A 13,483-nucleotide genomic window follows, 5' to 3' on the forward strand; every position below is an offset into this window, starting at 1 on the left:
CGGTGCGGGCCTCGGGAAGGTGCCCGCCGCCCCCGCAGGCGGGCAGGCCGTTTGGCCGTCGCTGCTTCACCCGCGCTGCATCTGTTACCGAAGAGAATTTAATTCCTGTTGTGGAAGCGGCCCCCTTGGGAGAAGCCCTTCAGCTAAACTGCAAAACCATCCTGTAAACCTGATGCTGCCCTGTGCGAAAGCGAATGCCCGCAGCTGCATGGTCCTGGCAGTGCCAGCTTGATGGGGAAAGCGAAGAAGGGATGTTCTGTGCTTGCCCCGGTGTAGTACAGCCGGCACTCTAAACTGATGTAAACCATACAGCATTCTGTCGAGGAGATGACTTCAAAAAGCCAAACAAATGGAAAAACCAAAATGGCAGGCGTGCTAGCAGAGAGCTCTTCAGGGAAATGGTTTGTGAAAGGGCATGACAAACTGCCTTTCTATAATAGCTGGCTATTTTGCACACCTAACCTTTATCGTCTAAGTCAAGACAATCTTTAAGAAGTGATTAGCTTCCAAGTTGCACAACACCGAATACGAGGCCTCAGAACAAGTCAATGTGAAATTAAATCCCAGGCTGTTAGTAAAGTCATAAATTTATGGGTTGTTATGCACAAAACCCCCTTACAACACTGGTCCCTCACTTCATAAATAGCCATATAGCTTTTCTTGCACAACTAATGGGCAGCAGAAGCAGCATTTCTCTGGGTGTGGAGTGGTGGCTGTACTTGTGAACCTGTTGGTGTTCTTGTCAGGTAATCTCTACAGCAGGCACATCCAGATAGATGGAGAGATGTTGGCTATTCAAGTGCAAGACACTCCAGGAGTTCAGGTGAGTTAGATGCAGCTGCGCAGTTCACCCAAGCATCCCTAAATTTGTGTGTGCGCGTGTCCACTTCTGTGTGCAGCATCTTGTTGTGGCCCGTCTTGGAGCTTGGTATTGTGTGTGGGAGAGGCAGTAACTTCTGTTATAACCAGTGAAGCCTGATGTCTTGCATGCCTGTAGTATGCTGGTAGTAAAAGAAGACAGCTCGCTGTTTCGATAAATCATTTGTACGTTGGAGGCCCATTACTTCTAAGCAGCTGAATTACTTAAGCATCGTGTGCCTGTGTGTTTGGAACATTAGACACAAACCCAGAAACAGTTCTGTGCAAATAAGGTACATGTGGAAGAAAATGTCATGACCACTGCCCAACAGGCTTTGTAAATGGGTGTGCTAGAAAGCAAAGGCTGCTGTGTTGTAGCTGTGCTCATTAGTGTGTTACAAGTTAAAGTTTTTAATGTATAGACCTGAGTAATGCTGGATTGTTGCCTTTTTGAACTGGGCAACGCTCCAGGTCTAAATGCTTCCAGCTCATATCTTTGCTTCCCCAGACTTACTGTCTAGCCAGTTAATTTCCCATTCTGTGGAACTACAAAGTCTTTCTCTGCATGCAGAACTACTCAGGTCAATTTTCCATTTGAGTATAGCAAACTCCAGTGTTAAATTCCAGCTTCTTGCAGCTGAATCAACATGCATTTATTCGCCATGCTCAGATTAAGTTTGTACTTACAATGTGAAATGCAAATATATATGTCTGAAGCTGTAAAATGCTATTTGGCTTTACAGGCTCTTAAAGACAGGTTCCTTTTGATCTTTTATGACTCCAGCTATCTAATTTGAGACCATTCATTTTTTTTCAGATCCATGAACACAATCTGGATTGTAATGACCAGCTGAACAGATGCATTCGCTGGGCAGATGCCCTGGTGATTGTCTTCTCCATCACAGACTATAAGAGCTACGAGCTACTCAGTCACCTGTACCATCATGTCCGACAGTTGCATCCAGGAAACGCAGTCCCTGTTGTCATCGTGGCAAACAAAGCTGACCTCTTGCATATCAAAGAGGTGGAGCCGCAGCACGGACTTCAGCTGGCCAACATGCTGGGTTGTACTTTCTATGAAGTATCTGTCAGTGAAAACTATAACGATGTCTTCAATGCGTTCCATCTCCTCTGTAAAGAAGTCAGTAAACAGCAAACAGCCAGCACCCCCGAGAGAAGGAGAACCTCTCTTATTCCACGGCCAAAATCGCCCAACATGCAGGATCTGAAAAGAAGGTTTAAGCAAGCTTTGTCTGCCAAAGTGAGGACTGTCACCTCTGTTTGACAGTAGAGGTGTTGGTCTTCCTGGTGCTTAGCCTGAGACTGAAACCTGGGGTGTTTAACACTGGCACATCTAGAGTCCAAGGCATTGTGAAAGAAGGATGGCTCAGGTAGCCTTTTGCATGGCTGTAGAAACAAGCAGTTGCTTAAAAAAGGAACAATGGCAGGTTGGAAAAGAAGGAGGAAAAAAAAAAAACACCAAACCCCAAACTCTTGAAATGGTTCTAGGATGTGACTTGTTCTACAAGTATTTTCATTTGGAAAAGGAACTTTCCAGTAAATGAAACAAGCCTTCAGTTTGCCTGTTCTCCAGTGGGACGGATTTGAGTTAACGCTTGTGCAGAAACAACCTTTTAGCGGTAACTCTCAACTTCTTGTACTTGAGCAGGGCAACACCCTGAACTGCAGTTCACTGTTCAGAAGTAACCGCTCAAGTCTTTTTCACTTGGATGAAGGACAGCATGATCTATCTGTTTAATTTTATTGCACAGTAGAACTGTTTATTTCCCATGTATTGCAAAACAAATAAGCAAACATGATATTGCTCTGTAAAGATAAGTGTAAAATATGTGGACACGACTGGGTATCAAGACTGTAAACCATGGTCCTTTATTTTTTTACTAGCTATGTTATTGCTGACAACTTGACCAGATTCCTTGTATGCAAAACTATTGTCCACAGGGTGTAAACATATCTAATTACAAATAACTTGTGGGTTTTTTCTTACTGTCTGAAAAAAATACTGTCCAGACTAAATGATCCAACATGGAGCTTCTGAGCGTGGAGTTGGAGTGATAGTCCATTAACAGCTGCCAGTGTAAGGCACGTCTCTCTCTGTGCAGTAGGCACAGAAGGAATGTGGCTGTGATTCAGCTTGGTGGGAAGCATGGCTGGCTCCAGGCGATGAAGCTGGTGGTTTGTTCTGAGCTGAGCCAGTCCCCGTTCATCCTTAAACACAGGTGGCAGACTTGTATACAACTTTTTTTTTTTACATTGAGCCAATGGAGTTCACAGGCTAAAGGCCTTATACACATGCACTTTATTGAAGCCAGTTGTGCTTTTGTTTAAACTGTAACTTATTTATTTTGTGTACAGTTACTCCTCAGAGGGAGTGGACTTTTCATTCTTACTGCCTGGTTCAACATTAAATTTTTGAATCGTATGTTTTCTTGTGTCTTCTTGGTGAGTGAAAACCAATGGGTGATAATCAGTGAAATGTTGAGACAAAGTAACAGTTTTCTCAAGGTAGTTAACATCCCTTGCAGAAACAGCCAGAAGGCTGTTCCTGCCTCTGCTGTTGCTTTATTAGCATAAATCAGGGGGGTGGGGGAAGCTCTCACAAGTGCTTTACAACTTCCTTTTAAGAACTCCTTTTAGGAGAGGAACTGAGTAAGGCAGAGACCTTTCAAATTAAAATGGGGTTCTTAATATCCCCTTGTCAAAAAAAAAAACCAAAACCCTCCAGTAAGAAAAGAATGATGTAAGGTAGGTCAAAATCTGGAAGAACACTGGTCCTTTAAGTGACTCCTGCTTTTCTTATTAAAAAAAAAAGTGGCTTTATATATAGAGCTATATGACAATGCAGAACTTAAATCAAATTACTGTAAGCCTTCAATCATTTTATTCATGCTAAAAGTAGCTTTATGAGAGCCTTCCTGAGGAGGCTGTTTGTGCTCAGGCTCACCTGGTTTGCATGGAGCAGGCATAGGGAAACTGTGACAATGCCCTGCTGATGAGATGCTTTTTGACCGTGAGCTAGTAGCCAAGTGACTTAGGACTAGACTTATGAACAAAATCGAGCTTGGCCATCCAGTCTGAGCTTATTACCAAATCCTGCTTAGCTTACTAATGTAGTAGTAAACCCATTTGTTGAGGCTGACCTTGTCTTTTTTTTCTTCCTTATACTGTTTCAGTGTTGCTCAGTGCCACGTGCAGAGGGCTCAGACGCTCCTTGCTGTGGTCCTGGACCTGCCCAAGAAAAATCTTTTCTATGCTGGTCCTGCTCACGTGCGACTGGCAGGAGACACCTCACCCTCCCAGCCTCTTCCCCGAGCACAGGCTATGCGTAGCTACTAAAGCTACTTGCTACAAATAAGGAGCTGACTGTGACACTAGGGGGACTGAAAGGGCTCCACTCCAGTCTTAGCCTAGAACAGCTCTTGTGACCATCTCTTCAGCTACTGAGTATAAGCTGGTGGCTGAGTCCCAGCACCCATTGCCACAACTGTGGCCCCACTGGCTGAAAAGATTCCTCCAAAGTGTGTGTGTGTGTGTGCAGGGGGAGGATGATGACTTGGAAAACTAGTCTCTGCTTCAGTAAGAGGAGCTGCTTGACCTGTAGGAAGTGCAAAAGGACCAGTGTCTGCTTAAACTCACTCCCTTCTCATTAATATGTCCTCAGACGGCCCAGTCAGAGACCTGAGAGCATCTGGTGAAAGGTGAGTGAGAGAGGATCACAACTGCCAGCCTCCGTCATCTCAGGAAAGCGGCAGCATCTCAGAGGTGGGAGTACCTGAGGTTACTGGCCAGCAACGGCCACTGGATGCAGGACAGCCTTTCTGCTACCAGCAGAGCGTGGAAACCCCTCTAGGACACCTCTCAAGACAGAAGGTCTGGGTTGTTGGGGGCAACAAATAGTGCAAAAGAAAAAGGGGTCTCAGGAATACGCAGTCCTGGCATGTGTAGCCCTTTGAACTAGGAGAGAAGGAGAAGAGGGATGAGGTTCGGCATTGTAAGAGCATTGCTTTATTGATTACAGAATTTACAAAACATCCATCTTCCAAGATTAAACAGTACAGAAGGACAGAAAAGAAACCAAGAGACTGGCTATTTGATTTCCAGTTGCTCTGTTCAAGCTATTTCTTGAGCTTTTAACATTGCAATCGCGTAATATTTCTCATTTTTTATAGCACAAAGTTCCATTCTACAGTCATTCTTATAAATCTCTTTTCCATAGAGGCAACATTGTCCATGCTTTATAATCAGTCTATTGTTTCCTTCCAGCCACTCAAAAGTGAATTTAAATCAAAATGCACCCTTTTCTGAAGACCATTATAAACATTTAAGAGAACTTACGCTAGCTAGTGAACAAAGGTTAAAAAGCTGCTTCCCATTTAATCTATTCCTTTGGCATAATAAAGAATGCTATGATAGAGTGAATGTCACTTACAATTTCACATTCTCATCTCAGTGTAAGCTGTAGTCTTAGCATCCCTTGGATGAAGCAAGAGGATGCAGCTTTAGAGCTCCACCATTTTATGCTGCAGTTCGGAAGTCTTTCGCAATCACAATCTCTGTTGGCTGCTGCTTTTTTATCACAGATTGCATCAAAGTTTTATGAGGAAAAATTACACAACTGAATTTGATAGCGGCTCTTTCGTGATCATAAATTAAAAATAAAAGCTGTTCTCTAATCATGCTGTTCAGAAATCTAGCTCAAGAATCTGTTGCTGTGGCCTCTTGAAAATGGGATCGTGCTTTTATTTTTTTCTCTTTTTCTTTTTTAAATGCATGTGAGGGGAGGATTCTTCCAGGGTTATCATCAAACCATCACAGCCCATATGTCCTCCTGCATAAACCTAGGGAGAAGTGTGCCATGAGAAACACTCTTTTCTCCCGGGACTGTGGGTGGAGAAACTAGAGCAGGAAACAGGAAGCTGAGAAGCAACCACGTAACCCAGCCCTTGAGTCTGGCTCTCTGCTTCTCTGCCTCTACCAGTCCCACTGGGAGAGCATCACCGGACTGCGAGCTGCTCTGCCGGCTAAATCAGGGCTGTGCTCCATCGCCTCTCTGGGGTGAGGGACGAAGTAAGAGCAGAGGTGGTTAATGCTGTATAAGGCACATGTGTTTTGCAAGGTAACATGACAGAGAGGGTGGATTTTGCTAGCCTTTCACTCCCTCGGCAGCATTTCCCACCAGAAGCAACCCCAGCGAAACCATCAGGAATACTCAGAGAAAAAAGTACTGCTCGGGGAGCGCAAATTCAGCATCACCTGGCCCTCAGCTGCTCCTTTTCTAGGGAATTACTACAAGCGATCATCCTTGCCGCGCAAAGCGGGGCTGGGGTGATTCAGCACCGCACGGTGTTACCAGGAAGGAGGGGGGAGTTGTTGCTGGACAACTGGACCATTTTGCAGAGCTGCCTGTGAGCTGCACGTTCCCTTGCAGCCCAATACCCAGCTGCTTCACCCCATTTCAGCTGGAGCCGTAACTGCAGCAGGGGACATGTCATTTTTTTGGAAGGCTATTGGGAGGAGTGACAGACCAGGGATTTGGCATTGCCAGCCGAGGCACTCACGCATCTTCTCCACAGATCAGATATCGGTGTCAGGCTGGAGACGGTCTGTGGCAAACAACAACTCAATAGCACTACGCGGTGTCAGGAGTGCAGAGGAGAGCACCATTACCTGAAAGAAGGGGGAGAAGAAACAACAAGTCCAAATGAAGGGGACCGAGACCGGTCACAATACTAATGAGCCACGGATAGGAACCGTTTGCTTCACCCAGCACTCGACAAGGCCGCGTGTGTTCCTGGTGTTTACTGACAGGGCAATACAACTTGCCCGGTGAAATTGTCTGCTCGCTAATAACAGCAGTTAAACCCCTTTAAGGAGCGTAATGACTGGTAGCATTGTACTCTACATGAATGTGTGCTTTGACTCATTTCTACCCCCATTTTACCAGGTGATTTGTTGTGACTGCCATTGTGTTTACTGCGAGGCACCAGCTGATGAAGCAGGGGTTTCCTCTCCGACAGCAGAGTTTCGAGCGAGGGCTGTTTCCTCCCAGCTGAAGGTAAGGCGAGCACCGCAGAAGCGCTGCCGGCCTGCTGCGGGGAGCTACGCTCCCTGTTCAGAAACGCCTCTTCAAGCAGGCACGGGCTGCTCTGCACACCAGGACCAAGGCTCAACCTCAAGCACTGTTGGGATCCTGTTGCTTTTGTTTGTTCAAATTTTTAACCCAAGACGGGGCTGATGAATGAAACTGTCGCTCATCACAGCCATGATACACACCCTGCTAGATGCTGGTATCTGTTTTGCGTAAGTGAAAAACAGTCTGCAGGTGCCCAGTGTGAAGGCTTCTCTGCAGGGCAAAGCTCTCAGCAAGGAGCAAGCGCATATGCTCTTCCTGCGTGGAGCTGACTCGGGGTCAAAGTTGGGGGGCGCTGCTCTTACAAAGCCCCGCGTTCAGTAGTGCTTGTAGGGTCAGGCAGGGACGTGGGGGCAGATTTATCTCACTAGCCCACTTGAACATGAATCTGCTTCTTCGGTGCAAATCCGAGGAGAAGCAGCACAAGCATCAACAACGGCATACGTCTGTGCGTCTGTTTCCTGCAGTAGCTATCGCTACATCGCACGGCTTAAATGTGTGGTAGTGCTGCATTTCAACTTTTTTTGTTGTTCTTTCTTTCATCTTTTCACTTCAAATAATGAAAGGAATCTGGAGTTAAGTTACTACAGATCCCTTCTGTACTGATGATAGTCTCCCCCTCACTTCTCCCCTTCCCTTGTCCTCCCACACAATCTGTGGCAAACTGACACTGATTATCTCTTCTCCTTCCTATGGATGAAAAACTCTCTGTAATTTGCAGATGCCAAAGGCTGACACTGTCTTACTTATGTTACGTGAGAATCAGACTACAGCACAGTATGTGCTCATCTTGTTATCACACAGCTTAGTTCTGAAAAACATGAGGGGACACGTTACCGAAGTTTTTTGGGTGCACAGGCTGAACATCAACAATAGCCACTGCCAGATAAAAGCAATTTCTTCTTGGAGTCCCACCACTGAACCCTGAGGGGATTTGTACAACTAATAGCAAGCCGAGAGAGAAAAATGAGAGCTGCAACTTTAACGTCTGAGAAAGGATGCAGCAAAATACAGTGGGACTTCCCTCCTTCCCCTCCAATATCTCTGAGGGCTCATTGAGGGGGATAAATATGAATATTTGTTCCTTTATTTTTACAGAAGGGGGGAATTGCACAGATAAGTAACGTCCATCTCTTCTCCAGGCAGGTCTCTTCAGGACAGTATCTATCTCTGTTGTGGACCTTCTCCTTGTTCAGTATAGTGCGCCTGTCTTCAGTGCTTCCCCTGAAGGGCTGCCCCTCCTGATGGCAGCCGAGAGCTCACATCCCCACCCCCTGCGCTGCAATGGGCAGGTCCCCCTCAGCAGAGGGCAGGGAAGGGTGCAGCCAATGGCTGATGGTCCATCTGGAGGGGGTTTATCTGTCTGCACGCCTCAGCCACAACCACTTAGATGGTTGTGCATGTTGGGAGGGTGAAACATCCATTCATGCTCTTTCCTCTTTTTTTACTCTCCTGATTAAAGTGGAGAAAAAAGGCAATTTCTTCCTTTGAAAGTAGGATACTTCTCACTAGGTTAGGGAAGCTATTCACCACCATCCAAAACCAAATGATGGGTAGGAAACGCTGTATTCCCTTGTGCTCCTCCATGAGAAATAAATTTGTCATTCATATCAGGTGCAGAGCAGTTCTGTGGATGGAAACATGTGTCTCCTGCTCCACATTTAAATGTCATTTGCCTCAACTCCAAACAACTGCTGAAGTAATCAGTGTGTCCTGTCAGTTTTTTCTGTTACTTTCCTCAATTCTTTAGATTTGCACCCACACAGCTCTCCATTTCTCCAGGAGCCAATAATTAGTATAAATGTCAGTGCTTTGTTTGACTAGGAGGGACTTGGGAGGCCAGTGCTCTCCTGATGCCTGAACACCACAAAAAAGCTCTGTTAAACGCTGGCTCGAGTTCGACAAATGCCTGGCTTTTTGAAAAGCGAATAATCCCAAACAGGTGGCACATATTCACAGCTATCGTGAAGAAATCCAGGTAAATCCAACAAAGTCATAAACCTTTTTTATAAGAGAGACTCGCACAACTGCTTCTTTTCTTCTTTCTCTTCCTCCTCCCGCCTCTCCCCCCCACGTCCTTTCACCTCTAACACAGCACATTTGGACAAAGGGCAAGATGCAGTAAAAGCTTAAAATTCTTTAGGAATCTGCCTCAGAGGGTGACCTACCGCCAGGGTTAAGCCAAAGCAAAGCAACACCAGATCCCGTGTCACCCCTGTCAAGCATCAAGTCCCTCTAGAAAGCCAGTCAAAAGTCTCCCTGCATAGTTCTCAACCAACTCACGTGTTAACCCTCTGCTTATCTTTCAGGGCGTATTAATACATTTCGGGTGTGGATTAACTTGTCCATCAGTGTGTCACAACTCAATCCCTCCTCAAGATGGGAAAGAATTTTATTTGCTGTTTTGAGGAGATCAGCAATAGGCTAATTCGGGAGACACGTGTAATGAGATAAAAAAAAATCGCTAAAAATGGCACTCTCTCTTACAAAACACTGTTTGAGGCTGCCTTGAAAAGACAACTAAAAAGTGGAAAACACATGTCCAACCAGGGTCTGCTCAGCCTTTGGTTGGCTCCGTTTTGCTAACGATTTCTCACTAATCAAAACTGCATTCCATAGGAATTGAAAACAAGATGTTTATAAGCCACCCTGGACACTAGACTTACGTTTACGATGCAGCTGGTTACAGAGCACTTCTTTGCCATTTTTAGATTACCCTGTATGTCTGCAGTACTCAGCAGATACCCGATTGCTCTTATACGCGCTCCTCCACACATAACAATAATTTTTAACATCTCGGACGCTACCATGGCCCATCCATCCTCCTCCTCTTCCTCAGGTGACAGCTGCTGTAGTCAAGTTCTGCTGCCAGAGAGTGGAAGAGGCAAAGCCCAGCTGCATGGATGCTATTGAAGCTTCACTGCGGGAGCCATCCTCCTTCCAGGAGTCTGACAGCACACCCAAGGGCTGCAGAGATGTGGGGCTTTCTCCACATCACCCGCTTCAGGTTACTTAAGGTATCTAGTGGTCAGGTACCCATCACAGATACCTGGCCTGGACCAGAAACCAGTATAGCTGTATCCAGGCTAATTTATCTTGCTCCTCAGCAATGCCAATTGACTTGTCTGCAGGATCACCACTGATATGTCACTAGATGGTACCCAGACCCTTGGCAGGCTCCTTCTGACCATCCCTGCACTATGTCCTGTAGATGCACTGCCAGGGAGCCTGTAGGTTTTTGGACAGCAAATGTGTCTGTTTATAAAGAATACCAAGAAATGAACCTTTCGAGACATGATGAAAGCTCCTTCAGAATAATGCCAGTCTGTTCTGAACTCTCCAACCTGAGTCTGAACTTTTACTGCTGACCCTAACACATAAAAACCAGACCCTGGGTGCCTGAACACTTGTTGCCTACAGATGTTTCACAGCAAAATCCTAACACCATTCCTGTCCATGTGGCTGTGGCTTTGTGTAGGTGTGTTACCAGTGCTATAAGGAACATTATCTGATGAATTTTCTAAGTCTTTGTTCAGATAGGAGCTGTACATTTAGAGCTGATTTTACCTGGGTACCAGGTTTGCGTGTTGCTACCAGATCCTTCACCATTTTGACCTCGGAGACTGTCACTCCGCCAACCATAAAGATGATCAGAAGAGGATGATCACCAGGGTGAGGGCGATTCACCTGTAAAATGAAGGCAAGCATTATTGTTGCTCAGTCCACCTCCAAACCTCCGGACTAGCAGTGATCGGCTCCCTGAGCTGCTGGAGGAAGACTAATGAGGAAGCTCAGAAAGAAATATTCATGGAATGCTGGTTGCTGTAGCAGCTGAGAGGGAAATCAATGGGGATGAGGCCCAGTTAAAACTAATGAGCTGTTTCCAGGGAAATAGAGTCTTCATGGTTTCTACTGAAACGTAGAGGAGTTTCTCATCAGGTCTGAGGGCTTCCCTTCTTCGTTTCTTTCCTCCCTTTCCCAGAGCAGGAGGAGAGTATTTGGGTGGATGCACCACTTGGATACCTGTATGCATGGGGCTTTAAGGAATCAGGGGTAAATCACTACCCAGTAGAAGTAAGGAGTCCAGCCTAAACATGCTAGAATCCCTGCCTGAGGTCAGCAATGGAAAAAATCATAAATAATGTGTTTTCACCAGCCCAGCGAATAATCCTTTACAATTCATCCAACGAAAATAAATCAGGTTCATTACAGTATAAAATAAGTTTCTAGCTTGTTTCACTTCAGAGTTTTCAATACTTCTATGACTGGGTTGTAACCAGAGAAACTTTAGTTCAAACAAAATACTTGTTTCATTTTTCCCCATTAAAATGGCGCAAACATTCCACTTCAGTTAAGACTTTAGAAAACCGTGCTTTAATTTTAAATGTGGAGGTGATGCTTTTAGGCCAGCTTCCTCTTAACCACTTCTAGAAGTTTGATTACTTTGCTGTTTCCTAGCAAACTCTTTCTTCCCTGATAAAACACACTTCCCTGACAACGCCTTGCTCCAGTCTTTGGGAGTGATGTCAGTGGAGCCCGTGCATTGCTCCTGTCACACCACCTTCGAGTATGAAACACTCCAAATGTTTGGCTCTGGAAAGTGAGAGTGAGAACAGTTTAATTTGCTCCTTTTTAGACTCTGCGCCCCCTCTCCTTCCACAAGCGTAGGTTTTTGACAGCATTCCCTTGACAGAATGAAAGTGGTCATCACCCCGCGTTTGGGCGGAGCGCAGTTCCTTTGCTTTCACCACCACAGCAGCTATCTTTGATCCCTGGGGCTCCAGCTCCTGAGGGTACAGCTCTTCTCTTCCTTGTGGTGGCTGCCCTATATTTTGTCTTTGGGCAGTTCTTCATCCTGCAGCTCCGTTAGGCTTTCTGACTGGGAACCCTCCCTTTGAAGCAAGCACCGGGGGGACGGCACGCTCTCTCCGAAGGCTAGCTGGCCTCTGCCTACACAGGGCTCCCTGCTCATGCTGCTCCCCAGGCAGGGAGCTCTTCAGCTCCCCGGGAGTTTGAAACTGGTACAAAAAAGTGATATACAGTTGCATTAGTGAGCTGAGTATTTGTGTACCGGGTGTTTATTCTCCTAATCGCCCCCACTTTGCCAGCCATCTTCATTGAACTGATGGCACAGGCAGTACATATACTACAATTCAGCAGGGTGTCCTGCAATTCTGGTGCAATATTGAGCAATTTTCCATTTACACCAACAGACCAATTAAATGGATACAGCAGAGCTTACAAAGACTTTCTTTATGTGCTTTCCCACCTCAGACTACTCACTTCTTACTATCTGCATACAATATAGTGTCAACCTCAAACGAAAAAACGTCCATTCCTATTATAAATGCCGTGAGCAGTTTAAGTAAGACCTAAATATTTACCTGCAAAGCAGGACAGATAGAGGTATTACTTGCTAAAATATTACGAGTATTTCATGCCATAATCACTGTAAGCAGTGACACAAGGTTAAAGAAATGAGTGCTCTCAAAGATGATGAAGATAAAAGTTGACAAAAGGCTCTCCTACGGCACTTCAAGGTAATACAGGAATTACTGTTTTATTCCTTTTCACAGACCTTTGCTCTTAACCCTGTCGCCAGAGCAAACAGCTCCACTCTATCTCATGAAGGCTTTGAATGACCCAAGATGTATGCAAAGAGCTCAAACTTCAGAAGCCTGCTACTGAGCAAAGCCTCTCTTTCCTAATACCTTTCCTAGCGACAACAAACTCATCATAAACATGCATGAGTAACATTGGACACAGTGAAGGACACTCAGTATAAGAGCATTAATCGGAAAACACACGCTTTCATGGCAGTATTAAAGAGAAGATGTCTTGACAAATCATTTCCTTCAGTCAAAATAAACCTCGATCCAAACACATGGTGCCTATATAAAACTTATTATTTTTCAGAAGACTAAAGTTCAAACCACAAATTCCAGAAATGCATATTAAAAATACCATTAGGCATGCAAACTCTAAATCAAATTAAAATTGCAATGAAAAGGGTCTTGGAATCTGTAATTTTGTTATGCTATGCACAAGTGTTTTGAAGGAGGACAATACTTTGGGTACAAAATATTTGGCTGTGTTAAGAATGCAAGTTTCTGCCAAGATTTTTTTGTTTGATAATACAGCCACCCAAGGCTCTCTCTTTTGAAGGAACTGGCTGCGTGTAGCTAAACACAGCTCATTTCTGTGATACAGAAGAAGAACTGAAATGGACTACAACAAAAGCAACGTGTATCTTCTGGGATCCTTCTAAAGTTCGGCTGTTTTGGGACATTTCTGAGGCCTCTGAATCGCATTTACTGTGAAATCTGAGTTTTGCAAAATCCCCAAGTGAAACCCACTTTCAGTTCAAAATGCCATGCATTAAAAAAATTGGGACAGTTATCTCAGGCAATCAGAAAGACTAACCAAGAAAAAAGCAAAGCCTTTACATCGAGCGAAGGAGCCTGAAGGAAGCAG

At 45.1% G+C, this 13,483-nt stretch overlaps 2 protein-coding genes across 2 annotated transcripts in view; one reads left to right on the plus strand and one right to left on the minus strand.

Annotated features, from left to right (window-relative positions):
• The window catches only part of RASL11B (RAS like family 11 member B), a 4,871-nt gene extending 1,703 nt beyond the window's left edge, over positions 1-3,168 (plus strand). The window contains exons 2-3 of the mRNA XM_035897704.1: positions 647-823; positions 1,676-3,168. Of these exons, the coding sequence (XP_035753597.1) occupies positions 647-823; positions 1,676-2,143 (645 nt within the window). The 3' untranslated portion in view covers positions 2,144-3,168. The remainder of the gene's footprint in view (positions 1-646; positions 824-1,675) is intronic.
• Positions 3,169-4,989: 1,821 nt separating this feature from the next.
• The window catches only part of SCFD2 (sec1 family domain containing 2), a gene marked incomplete at its 5' end in the record, with an annotated part of 202,620 nt that continues 194,126 nt past the window's right edge, over positions 4,990-13,483 (minus strand). The window contains 2 exons of the mRNA XM_009642330.2: positions 4,990-6,546; positions 10,577-10,696. Of these exons, the coding sequence (XP_009640625.2) occupies positions 6,454-6,546; positions 10,577-10,696 (213 nt within the window). The remainder of the gene's footprint in view (positions 6,547-10,576; positions 10,697-13,483) is intronic.

The sequence above is a fragment of the Egretta garzetta genome, unplaced genomic scaffold (genome assembly GCF_000687185.1).
Source record: "Egretta garzetta isolate BGI_Z169 unplaced genomic scaffold, ASM68718v1 scaffold557, whole genome shotgun sequence".
Classification (NCBI taxonomy): Eukaryota; Metazoa; Chordata; class Aves; order Pelecaniformes; family Ardeidae; genus Egretta; species Egretta garzetta.